The sequence below is a fragment of the Rhinopithecus roxellana genome, chromosome 8, assembly GCF_007565055.1.
Source record: "Rhinopithecus roxellana isolate Shanxi Qingling chromosome 8, ASM756505v1, whole genome shotgun sequence".
NCBI classification, from domain to species: Eukaryota; Metazoa; Chordata; class Mammalia; order Primates; family Cercopithecidae; genus Rhinopithecus; species Rhinopithecus roxellana.
In genome coordinates, this window is record NC_044556.1 from 3,865,181 (window position 1) to 3,877,692 (window position 12,512).

The 12,512-nt window shown below is 55.2% G+C and overlaps 1 protein-coding gene across 1 annotated transcript; it reads right to left on the bottom strand.

The window, feature by feature from the left end:
• Window positions 1-1,860: 1,860 nt before the first annotated feature.
• On the bottom strand, window positions 1,861-10,223 carry BEST2 (bestrophin 2). The gene is made up of 11 exons (XM_010361645.2): window positions 10,166-10,223; window positions 9,130-9,304; window positions 8,225-8,427; window positions 7,527-7,621; window positions 6,110-6,343; window positions 5,864-6,018; window positions 5,450-5,527; window positions 5,156-5,308; window positions 4,988-5,068; window positions 4,659-4,813; window positions 1,861-2,664 (listed from the first exon to the last, which is right to left on the bottom strand). The coding sequence occupies exons 3-11, from the start codon at window positions 8,374-8,376 to the stop codon at window positions 2,238-2,240; spliced, it is 1,530 nt and encodes a 509-aa protein (XP_010359947.2). The 5' UTR covers window positions 8,377-8,427; window positions 9,130-9,304; window positions 10,166-10,223; the 3' UTR covers window positions 1,861-2,237.
• Between the last annotated feature and the right edge of the window lie 2,289 nt (window positions 10,224-12,512).

Here is a 12,512-nt window from a genome sequence, read left to right on the forward strand (position 1 = left end):
GGGTTGGTGTGGCTGCTGGATTGATGTGATGGCCTGTGGTGGGAAGAGGAATTCACATGACTTCTTTTGGCCTCAGTACCTGGAAAGACAAAGCTAACACACAGGGTGGGGCAGATTGGGGGGCTGATTAGGAGCTGGATTTCAGGTGTGTTACGTTTGAAGTGTCTGTGAGATCTCTGCAAGGAGACATCTGAGAGGCAGTTGGCTTTCTGGGTCTACAGTTAGAGAAGGGATCCTGGCTGAATTTCTGTTTTCTTTCTTCTTTCTTTTTCTTTCCTTTTCTTTCTTTTCTATTTTAGATGGGGTCTCACTCTGTAGCCGCCCAGGCTTGAGTGCAGTGGCACAATCTCACTGCAACCTCTGTCTCTCAGGTTCAAGCGATTCTCCTGCCTCAGCCTCTGAGTAGCTGAGATGATTGGTGTCCACCACCTCGCCTGGCTAATTTTTGTGTTTTTAGTAGAGACGGGCTTTTACCATGTTGGCCAGGCCTGTCTTGAGCTCCTGACCTCAAATGATCCACCTACCTCCGCCTCCCAGCTGAGATTGCAGGCATGACCCCCGCCATGCCAGGCCTTTTTTTTTTTTTTTTTTGAGACAGGGTCTCACTGTGTTGCCCAGGCTGGAGTGCAGTGGCGTGATCATAGCTCACTGCCTTGGCTGGACTTTTATATTCAGGACTCATCAGGAGTCCGTGTGATTAAATTAGTAAAACCTGAAGTCCAGAGGGCCTGAGAATGCAGAGGCTTGAGGGAAGAAGAACCCATGATCCTGGGACAGTGGCTGGCTCATTAATGAGTAATGCCTAGGGCGCTGATGTGGGTATTTCAGAGAGCAGAGTTTGGGAAGAAGTAAGCAGGGCACCATCATAAAACCTGGAAGAGGTGAAACCCTATCTCTACTAAAAATACAAAAAATTATCCAGGTGTGGTGGTGTGCACCTGTAATCCCAGTTACTCGGGAGGCTGAGGCATGAGACTCCCTTGAACCAGGGAGGTGGAGGTTGCACTGACCCAAGATCGTGCCACTGCACTCCAGCCTGGGTAATGAAGTGAGACTCTGTCTCAAAGAAAAAAACAACCAAACCTGGAATAAGCTGGGCATGGTGGTTGTGGTGGAGGAGGAGGAGGAAGAGGAGAAGGAGGAGAAGGAAGAAGAAATCTGCAGCTGGGCTTGATGGCTCACACCTGTAATCCCAGCACTTTGGGAGGCAGAAGCGGGTGGATCACCTGACGTCAAGAGTTCAAGACCAGCCTGGCCAACATGGTGAAACCCCCTCTCTACTAAAAATACAAAAAAATAGCTGGGCATGGTGGTGCGTGCCTGTAATCCCAGATACTTGGGAGGCCGAGGCAGGAGAATTGCTTCGGCCCAGGAGGCAGAGGTTGCAGTGAGCAGAGATCACACCATTGCACTCCAGGCTGGGTGACAGAGGGAGACTCCATCTCAAAAATAAATAGGCCGGGCGCAGTGGCTCAAGCCTGTAATCCCAGCACTTTGGGAGGCCGAGACGGGCGGATCACGAGGTCAGAAGATCGAGACCATCCTGGCTAACACGGTGAAACCCCGTCTCTACTAAAAAATACAAAAAACCAGCCGGGCGAGGTGGCAGGCGCCTGTAGTCCCAGCTACTTGGAGGCTGAGGCAGGAGAATGGCAGAAACTCGGGAGGTGGAGCTTGCAGTGAGCTGAGATCCGGCCACTGCACTCCAGCCCGGGTGACAGAGCGAGACTGGGTCTCAAAAAAATAAATAAATAATAAATAAACAAATAAATAAATAAATAAATACGAAACCTGCAAGAACTCCCACATTTTACTTAGGACAATGGATAATGTCTGGCAGGAGAAATCAGACTAGCAACGTTTGAATAAAAACCACTAGCAATTTATTGAGCACCTACTATATACCAAATGCTTTAATGCCATTCTTTCATCCTCATGACAACTCGATGAGATAGTCACATCTTCACTTGAAGGAAAGAATTCAGGCAGGACATTGATGAAGACCTCTCAGGCAGTCGGGGTTGGGAAGTAAAGATGGTGGTAAGGGCGGGCTGGTCCAAGAGTCTGGAAGAACTCTCGCCCCTAGCACAGCGCCAAACCCAGGCAGGCAGTGAGAGCTGGTCAAAAGTGTAGGTGGACTTTACAAAGGCACACGAGGCTTATGCAGACCAGGACACCTGCCTGTGTGCCGTGCAGGGACCTGGTTCCCTGTCCTTAGGCGGCTGGGCTCTAAGATCTCAGGCCAGATTCTCCTCCTCCTCGCCAATAGGGCTGGGCAGCCAGGGTGGCGCCGGACCCCGGGGTCCGGGCATGGTCACGATGCTGAAGGGCTCGACAGGCCCAGGGATGAGGGCAAGCGCTTCAGGACCCGCAGGGGGCGGGGGCTCGGGCTCCGGCAGGCCGGGATCGAGCAGCGGGTCCCCGCAGCTGCACTCTGGGGCCGCGCCTTCGGGGACAACCGCGCATGAGCAGCTGGCCCCGGTAGACGCCTCCGACACGCAGCTGTTCTTGCGGAGTAGAAAGGACAGGCGCCGGCCCAGGGGTCCTCCCGCGGCCATGCCCACGCCCGCCGGCAGGAGGCGCTGCAGGAAGTCGCCGGGCGCCTCGCCCATCGGCCCATCCAAGCCGTCCAGCCGCTGGAACTGCATGTCTTCTTTGGCCAGCCTGCGGGACCAACATTGGGCCAGCGCTGCGGCCTCACTTCTTGTTGACAGAGCGGGGTCCCAGGCATTTCCCTGACTCCACCCACCCTTTTGTCCCACTTATCCCCAAAGACCTTTTCCCCAAAGACCTTAGCTCCTAAACCCAGAGCCTGGCCTCACCCTCTGTTGCCACTTGAACTTGGATCTCAAACCTCGGTTGTGGCTCAGCCCCATTTCCTTTTTAATTTTAATTTTATTTAATTTTATTATTTTTTTAAATGGAGTCTTGCTCTGTTGCCCAGGCTGGAGTGCAGTGGCGCGATCTCAGCTCACCACAACCTTCGCCTCCTGGGATCCTGCCTCAGCCTCCCGAGTACCTGAGACCACAGGCACGTGCCACCACACCGGCTAATTTTTGTATTTTTAGTACAGACAGGGTTTGACTATGTTGGCCAGGCTAGTCTTGAACTCCTGACTTCGTGATCCGCCCACCTTGGCCTTCCAAAATGCTGGGATTAGAGGCGTGAGCCACTGCACCCAGCCTATTTTTATTTTTTGAAATGGCGTTTTACTCTTTTTGCCCAGGCTAGAGAGCAATGGTGCAATCTCGGCTCACTGCAACCTCTGCCTCCTGGGTTCAAGTGATTTTCCTGCCTCAGTCTCCCCAGTAGCTGGGATTACAGGCGTGAGTCACCAAGCCCGGCCAGTTTTGTTATTTTTTTTTTTTTTTTTTTTTTTTTTTTTTGAGACGGAGTCTTGCTCTGCCACCCAGGATGGAGTGCAGTGGCCGGATCTCAGCTCACTGCAAGCTCCGCCTCCTGGGTTTACGCCATTCTCCTGCCTCAGCCTCCCGAGTAGCTGGGACTACAGGCGCCTGTCACCACGCCCGGCTAGTTTTTTGTATTTTTTAGTAGAGACGGGGTTTCACCGTGTTAGCCAGGATGGTCTCGATCTCCTGACATCGTGATCCGCCCGCCTCGGCCTCCCAAAGTGCTGGGATTACAGGCGTGAGCCACCGCGCCCGGCCTTTTTTTTTTTTTTTTTTTTTTTTTTTGAGACGGAGTCTCGCTCTGTCACCCAGGGTGGAGTGCAGTGGCCAGATCTCAGCTCACTGCAAGCTCCGCCTCCCGGGTTTACGCCATTCTCCTGCCTCAGCCTCCCGAGTAGCTGGGACTACAGGCGCCGCCACCTCGCCCGGCTAGTTTTTTTTTTTTTTGTATTTTTAGTAGAGACGGGGTTTCACCGTGTTAGCCAGGATGGTCTCGATCTCCTGACCTCGTGATCCGCCCGTCTCGGCCTCCCAAAGTGCTGGGATTACAGGCTTGAGCCACCGCGCCCGGCCTCCCAGTTTTGTATTTTTAGTAAAGACAGGGTTTCACCATGTTGGCCAGGCTGGTCTCAAACTCCTGACCTCAAGCGATCCACCTGCCTTGGCCTCCCAAAGTGCTGGGATTGAAAGCATTAGCCACCACGCCTGGCCTTTATTTTTATTTTTTTAGAGACAGGCTCTTGCTCTGTTCCCCGGGGTTGGAGTGCAGTGGTGTCATTATGGCTCATGCAGCCTTGAACTCCAGGACTCAAGCGATCCTCCCACCTCAGCCTCCTGAATAACTGGGACTACAGACATGAACCACCATGCTTGGCTAATTTTTTATTTTTAGTAGAGACAGGAGTCTCACTATGTTGCCCAGGCTGGGCTGAACTCCTGGGCTTGCTCAAAGGATCCTCCCGCCTCGGCCTCCCAAAGTACTGGGATTATAGGCGTGAGCAGTGGCTCCTGGCCTCAGCCCTCATCTCCTTTGGAATCACCTCTGACCTGTCTGATCCTCACTGACCTCAGCCCTTAGCTCCGTCACCAGTCAGTGGCCTGGTCTCGGACCTTGACCTTGTCCCCTGACTCCTATCTTAGCTTCTTCCCTTATCACAGTCCTGAGACTTTCGATCTTATCCCCATCTCTAGAATTGAGTCCCCTTAAGCTTTTCAAGCCATAAGCCCTGCCCACCCAACTGGCTCACGTGATGTCGAAGGTGGAGCCCTGGAAGGAAGGTTGCCGCAGCTGGAAGACAGTAGCCGCTGTGTAGGGGGCACGAGCCTCCGCCGCATCCCAGTACAAGTCCTTCTCCAGCACAGCCAGGTCATCATACATCTCGTCCACTGCCAGCATGGACACCTACGGATGCAAACACACAGGGTAAACTGGGGGCAGGGCAACCCGCCAGGACCACAGAGAGAAGTATGGTTTGGGGCGAGACCCGGCAAGACTTGGCAGGGGTGGGACCAGAACCCTGTTGGGCACTCCGGGATGGTCGCCACCTGGAAGGCTCACCTGGAACCTGAGTCTTACCTGGAAGTTTCGATCGATCAGAAAGTTGGTCTCAAAGTCATCGTCATCCTCTCCGAAGGGGTTGATGAGCTGCTCAGCTACCTGAGAGGAGAGGGAGGAGTTAGGTGGAAACTTGAGAACCCCATGTCCGCCCCACCCACAAAATTCCAGCCTGGATCACCCACCTACCTTGAGCCAGCCGGCGTAGAAGAAGAACTGCAAGAGGGTGAAGATGGGCACACACAGGTCTAGGTCATGGTCTTTGTAACCCTGAGCCGGGTCCAGGAACTGGCGACCAATGAGGCAAGCCAGGAAGTAGCTGTACAGTGCGATGGTCACCACCTGGCAGGGCAGGGCAGGGCTCAAGGGGGTCATTGAGGGCCAAGGCTATGATGGGGGTCTTAGCTAGTTCTCGGTTTCCCCTTGGAAACCGTGCATCAGGGCCACTGGCACCGAATATAAACAGAGGCACGATGGGGTTACCTGCGTGTAGACGAGGGGTACGCTAATCCAGTCGTAGTGAAAGAGCATTCCACATTTGCCCCGAAACACATTCAGCTCCTGGGGGTGGATACAGGTCATGAGGAGGCCTAAATGGTGAGCTCACACAGGGATATTAAGTGTGGGTACCCGGGATGGAGGTGGGTGGGAATTGGGAGTGTGCTTTGGGGGTTTCAGGGAGGGTATTTGGTGGTGAGTGTGCACCTGGATGAGGGACCATGCACACAGGGGTTGTCCCTCAAGGGCGTTGGAATCTGCCCCATGGAGGTAAGTGTGCACCTGGTGAGGGTGCTTGAAATCGGTCTCGTGGGGGGTGCGTGGCGGGCCGCCGTTGACACAGCTCCAGGGGTACAATTTCCCTGGTATTCTATATGAATGACCTCCTGGTGGGCCCACCTCGAGCAGCAGCTTAAGGGCGCTGTTGTCGCGGATACGGCCCTCGCGCCGGGCCTGCGCCGCCAGATTGGAGAACCAGACGCAGGGCACCCAGTACTTGTTGTAGGACGAGTTCAGGTTTTCGAACTTCTTGCGCTCCTCGCGGGTCATAAACCCTGGAGGAAAGAGGTCAGGGATAGCTAACCCCTTGCCCCCCTCCACCGGGTCCTTGCCCGGTCTCTGCCCTGCCTCTGGCTGTGTACTCACCAGCCTCCACCACGTGATCTATGGTGGGAAAGCGCTTGAACACCGCGGTGCTGACAGAGCGCAGGATGAGCACGGCCGAGAGCCCTGCGTAGCGCATGAGTGTGCGCCGGTAGAGGCGGCCGCGGTCGTCGCGTCCGTGCACGGTGCCCGCCACCACGCACATGAGCGCGTCGGGCAGCGGCATGCATAGGTACTGGCTCCACCAGCGGTTCACCACCAGCGTCACATAGAAGCCTGCAGGGGAGCGGAATGGGGGTTCAGTGGGGACACCAGGGCCAGGGGTTTGGGGGCCCAGGTTGTGGGACCGGCAACATAAGGTCTGCATCAGGGAAACCCAAGCGTGCTGGCCAACCTCACCACGCTTGGGCTTGGAACTTGGGGGTCCATCCCTGAGGTCAGAAAGGCCAGTTGCCGGGTGCAGTGGCTCACGCCTGTAATCCCAGCTCCTTGGGAGGCCGAGGAGGGCGTATCACAAGGTCAGGAGTTCGAGGGCACCCTGGCCAGCATGGTGAAACTGCGTCTCTACTAAAAATACAAAAATTAGCCGGGCATGGCGGCGCACCTGTAGTCTCAGCTATTCGGGAGACTGAGGCAGGAGAATCACTTGAACCCGGGAGGTGGAGGTTGCAGTGAGCAGAGATTGCACCATTGCACTCCAGCCTGGGCAACAGAGGGAGACTCCATCTCAAAAAAAAAAAAAAAAAGGGAGAAAGGCAGAGCAGCCCTTTAGGTCACTGGCTACTTGGGAGTCACCTCAGATGTGACATTGGGATCCGAGTATGGGGACAGAGGCACAGAGCCCATGTTAGGGGCACGTGGGCAGACTGTCGCTTGCTGTGAATGCATAGGAACCTAAAACAAGGGGAGAGGGGTCTGGTTTGTCGGGGTGTACATCGGGGACACCTGGTCAAGCTTGTTGCAATAGCCATACCCAGCTCCTGAATCAGGAACTTCTGAAGGGGTTGGGGACAGGGTCTATATCAGGGAGCCTTGGGCAGGCTCCGGTCACATGTGGTCCCTGGGGGGGCAGGACTTGTCAGAGAAATGCCCCCAGGCTGGAATTGAGAGGATGAAGTCCTATAGGGTCCCTGGAGGGTTAGGGGTTTGTCCCCCCTAGTAACACAGCAGACACTGGTGGGAATCCCCAGGGTGACCAGGAATAAGCCCTGTGGGTGAGATAGAGCTCTCTTGGGGGCACCTCAGGAGGCACTGTGACCTCAGGTGACACCCCAGGTCTCAGAGTGTAGGGCCACATCTGGCATCTTCATTATATGGATCCAAAAATGGGGGGGTATTGTGGGGGTTGGATTTGAGGTAGGAGTCTCAGAGGGGCAGGAATGGGGGCTCCTCAAAAGGCATGAATGGATATGGGTTTCTCAGGGACATGGGAACGGGGGAGTTGGGGGTTGGACCGCACCAAGCACGAAGGAGACAGGGATGAGGCTGGCATACTGGTCACAGTAAATGACAAGCTTCTCGAAGTAACGCTTCTGCCCTTCGGTCAGCACAAAGCTGCGGGATAGAGATGAGGGGTCACAGGTCACAGGGGCCACTCCATCCCCAGCTTCAGATCTCTCTTGCTGTGCCCCTCGCCCTGGCTTCTTTTATAATAGCTGCCCCCGGCTGGGTGCTGTGGGTCACGCCTATAATTCCAGCACTTTGGGAGGCCGAGACAGGGGGATCACTTGAGGTCAGAAGTTTGAGACCAGCCTGGCCAACGTGGTGAAACCCCATCTCTACCAAAAATACAAAAAAATTAGCCAGGCGTGGTGGCTGGCACCTGTAATCCTAGCTACTGGGGAGGCTGAGGCAGAAGAATCGCTTGAACCTGGGAGATGGAGGTGGCAGTGAGACGAGATTATGCCACTGCACTCCAGCCTTGGTGACAGAGCGAGACTCCATCTCAATTAAAAAATATGTATGTGTGTGTATATAATATATAAAAATTATATATTATATTGTATATTATATTATATAGTATATATTATACATAGATATATACATATATGTATATATTATATGTGTGTATATATATGTTTGTGTATATATCTATATAATATATGTATAATAGCTGCCCCCCTCCCCTAGAACATGAGCACCCCAGGGCACCCTCACCGGTAGGCAGCACTCAGCACCATGTAGAACCCGAGGAAACAGAGCAGCTCTCGCCACAGGAGTTTGTAGATGCTCCCACGCCACAGCAGCAGCAGCTGGGAGAAGCCACCGAAGCGGGCATTCGCCACTCGGGCTGTGTAGGTGACAGTCATCGTGGCATCCAGCAGGTGTGGCCAAGGGAGAGTAGGTGGCCCGGGTGGGGGCTGCGGGTGGGGGTGAAGAGGTGCGGGAATAACTGAGCACAGGGAGTCCACCCATGTTCCGGCCGGCCACCCCTTCAGTCCTGACCCTTGCCTGAGTTGCCTTCTCCTCCCAGCTTTACTCAGTCTAGTCCAGCCCCCAGTGCCACTCCCTGACCCGTCTCAGGCTGTCCCCTTCCCTAGACTCCTGACCCCAGGCTCTGGTACCGGCTGTCCCTCACCACCAAGACCCTTGAGTCCCTGCAGTCACCTCCTGAGTCACCCTTTCCCCGATCCCCTTCACTTAGAGGCCACCTGTAGCATCCCCCACTCCGCGAGTCCCCAGCGCCTGAGTTTCTAGGTTCTCAAGGCTCCACCTCCCCCAAATTCTCTCCCTCAGCCCGTATTTCTGTCTCCCCCTTCTCCACTTCCCCAGCTCCAAGTCTTGACCCACTCCACTCCCTGCACTCCCTCTGAAGCACTGTCCCTAAGCCTCCGGGTCCCCTAGCTCCCCTGCCCCAGCCTGTCCACCTTCTGCTTAATGGCCCTTTTCCTCCCCCCACTCCCTTTTCCTCCCGGATCCTCCTTGACCTTTCCTCTCTCCATTCCCCTCCAGCCTTCCAAGCCCTCTACTCCCCACCCCGGGAGGACTCCGGATGCATTCCTGCCCGCAGGTTCCCTATTCCCTCAGGGCCCCCTATTTCCCCAAGCCTGGGCTCATCTCACCTGTGTTGAAGGTGGCCGGTGCAGGGACCCACAGGGACAGGGATGGAATGGGCGGGTGGCTTTGGCGTTGGGTGGGGCTGGGGAGTGGGTGTGCCCCCCTTTCCTGGTCCTCCTCCCTCGGCTGGGCTGCAGCTTCAGAACTTTGTTTGGAGTCCCACAAGTTTGTTACCTGGCACTGGGGGAGAAATCCGCCTTGTCCTCCTTTGCCCCTCCCTATTCCCCTCCCAGTCACTCAGTGGCAGGTCGTAAGGATCTGGAACCCAGAGGCTGGGGGAGGAGGCAGGGATGGTGGACACACACACACTGCTTAGTGAGCCTGGGTCACTCCACAGTCACCTGTGATCACAGTGTCACAGAGATGCACGCAGAAACACACATCATAGTTCCAGACACAAATCCAGCTGCTCTTAAGAGAGCCTCAGCCAGGCACAATGGCTCACGCTTGTAATTTTAGCCCTTTGGGAGGCTTAGGTGGAAGGATCACTTGAGCCAGGAGTTCAAGACCAGCCTGGGCGACATAGTGAGATCCCCATCTCTATTGAAAAAACAAAAAGACAATCTCACATAACTGTGGTGACCCAGAGGGGCAGTACACACTGTCACAGAACCTTCCAGAGTCATACAAGGTACACGTACCTCAACCCCTCTGCCCCCATCATGCATACATAAGGCAGGTGGACCCTGACATACTAGGCTCTCCCCTCACACACACACAGTGCTACCAACGGTCTGGATTCCCTCATAATCATACCGAGTAACAAAGACACCCACACAACCAAGCACAGACCCCACCCAGACCTCAGAATGCCTTCACACACACAGTCATACACCACTGCAAGGAGGTTTTATTCCTGATCTCCTCTGTGCAAAGATATACCCATGATCACACACCAAACGCAAAAACCCTTTCCTCAGTGTGGTGGCACACAATCCCAGGCTCAGAGAGGGGCCTGAGGTTCACCAATCTTGCAAAGACACACACAGCAGCCACCCCTGTCTCAAGGGTACCCTAGCTATCACCGCTGTTGAAACTCACCATTTGCACACCAATATGTGAAGGCAACCCCCTTTCCAATGCTCCCTCCCGGCGGCATGCCCATACCCACACACACAGGTCTCAGATACTCTCAGCGTTGCCACGGACACACAAGCTTAGGGACACAAAACCTTGTCCTGCATTTGGCATGGATTCTGGGCAGATGTTCATTCTTCACAGACACACCTGTAAAGGGGACACTCCCAGCCTGGTACAAACAGTACCCACTCCCCCTCCATTGTCCAGCTTGGAGGACATTAACACACAGATTGGTGTGGGAGGGGCAGACGCTCGGGGGTAAAACCCTGGGACGGGCATCCTAGAGGGCTCAGGAGCCCCTCGTGCATTCTGCATAGCCCCGCCCGAGGTTCCAAGCCCGGCAGGCTGGAACACTGTGTTCCCAGACTGGCAGATGTTCACCCTGCCCGGGGTAATTAGGAACCCGCCTGGGCTGGCCACCCTGTGACCCATGCCTTCGCTGTCCAGCTGCCGGACAGCCCATAAATGGGGGCGAGGGGGCAGCTGGGGCGGTGCCGTCAGCTGCGGAACCTGGCAAGGCGGTGGCAGGCTCAGTGCTGACGAGCTCAGTTCTCGACCAGCAGCCCCCACTCCCTAGGAAGTGTCCTTGCACTTACTGAAGCCGGCTCCTCCTTTTCATCCTCCCTCCCCCAGCTCACCCGCATCCCCACACACTTCCGACTGCTGAATTCCCGCAGGGGCTGGGGGCAGGCTTCCTGGGCTAGTTGATATGCTTACTAATTGTGACAACGAAAAATAACAAACATTTCTTGGGGTTTCCTGTCTGGTGCTGGTATAAATGCCTTGTGCGTTTCATCTCATGGAATCCTTACAGGCATACTAAGTTGGTGAGCTTACTATCCAAGTAGGGAAACTGAGGCTCCGATGTCACATCTCATCTTGTTCGTAGCACAGCTGGGATTTGGATCCTGGCAGTTTGGTGCGGAACCGGCTGTACCATCGTGTTTGTTTACACATGCCACCCCAACAGGCCCACACCTGCTTGTGCACACCCCAGGGAGTTGGAGTGACAAGTCTAGGCTCCTGGTGGGGTTCCCCTTATACACACACCCTGGCACACCCAGACTCTGGGTGTGCACGGTCTGAACACTTTTTTTTTGAGACAGAGTCTCACTCTGTTGCCCAGGCCGGCGTGCAATGGCGCAATCTTGGCTCAGTGCAACTTCCGCCTCCCAGGTTCAAGTGATTCTCTTGCCTCAGCCTCCCAAGTAGCAGGGATTATAGGCGGGAACCACCAAGCCTGGCTAATTTTTGTGTTTTTAATAGAAAGTAGTTGGAGGCTGGCCTCCAACTCCTGACTTCGTGATCCGCCTGCCTCGGCCTCCCAAAGTGCTGGGATTACACGCGTGAGCCATCATGACCCGACCTGAACACCACTTTTTTTTTTTGAGACAGTGTCTTACTCTGTCTCGGCTCACTGCAACCTCTGCCTCCGGGGTTCAAGCGATTCTCCCACCTCAGCCTCCAGAGCAGGTGGGACTACAGGCACCCCAACATCATGCCCGACTAATTTTTGTATTTTAAGTAGAGATGAAGTTTCGCCATGTTGGCCAGGCTGGTCTTGAACTTCTGGCGTCAGGTGATCCACCCACTTCAGCCTCCCAAAGTGCTGGGATTACAGGTGTGAGCCACCGCGCCCAGCCTGAACACCACTTTGACTCGTGTGTCCTCAGGAACCCCCTTTCTGTCCCCCCTAGCCAGCTCTGGCTTGGAACTTGCAAACTCTCAAGGTCATGCCCCATTCTGAGTCTCCCAAGTGGGGACAATAGCAGTGCAGGCAGCGGCAGAGGGAGAAGCGAAGGGCAGGGGATAAGGGGGTCCACTAGGTGCCTTCCAGGCTTGTGTGCCCATAGCCTGAGACCGCTCTGGAGTCAGGATGAGACTTCAGGAGCCCCTCCAGCCCAAGTCCTCTGTCATCCTGCCCACTAACCGGCCCCCTTGCTGCAGCCCTTTGCTGGGAGGGGCTGATGCCATCCCATGGGGGCAGGAATTGGGGGGTGGAGACTGTTAATCCCCAGTCTGGCAGGCCTGGCCTCTCCCCAGGGCGCCCACTAATTCCCAAACCAAACAGCAGGCAGCGCCGGGCCCACTGCCGGCCTAATCCGCTCCCCACCAGCCTGGGGCTGGCCAAGGGGCCTCCCAGTTCCCACGCTCTGAACCTCCAAGGAAGTGGGCAAATGCCTCTGCCTTCCATTCCAGGCTTCACAGCCCCAGCAGGGACACCTAGGGATACCTTAACCCATACAGAATGAGACAAAGGTATCTCTCACCCAAGACACCCTCCTTCCAAAGTTGCCACAGTGAACAT

Bases quoted from the DNA above. Each gene is read 5' to 3' on its own strand.
- BEST2 (XM_010361645.2), bottom strand. From the start codon at position 8,376: ATGACTGTCACCTACACAGCCCGAGTGGCGAATGCCCGCTTCGGTGGC. The intron at 6,019-6,109 runs GTGAGTACACAG...TCTTTCCTCCAG, and splicing joins AGATCACGTGGTGGAGGCTG to GGTTTATGACCCGCGAGGAG. The intron at 2,665-4,658 runs GTGAGCCAGTTG...TTGGTCCCGCAG, and splicing joins GGCTCCACCTTCGACATCAC to GCTGGCCAAAGAAGACATGC.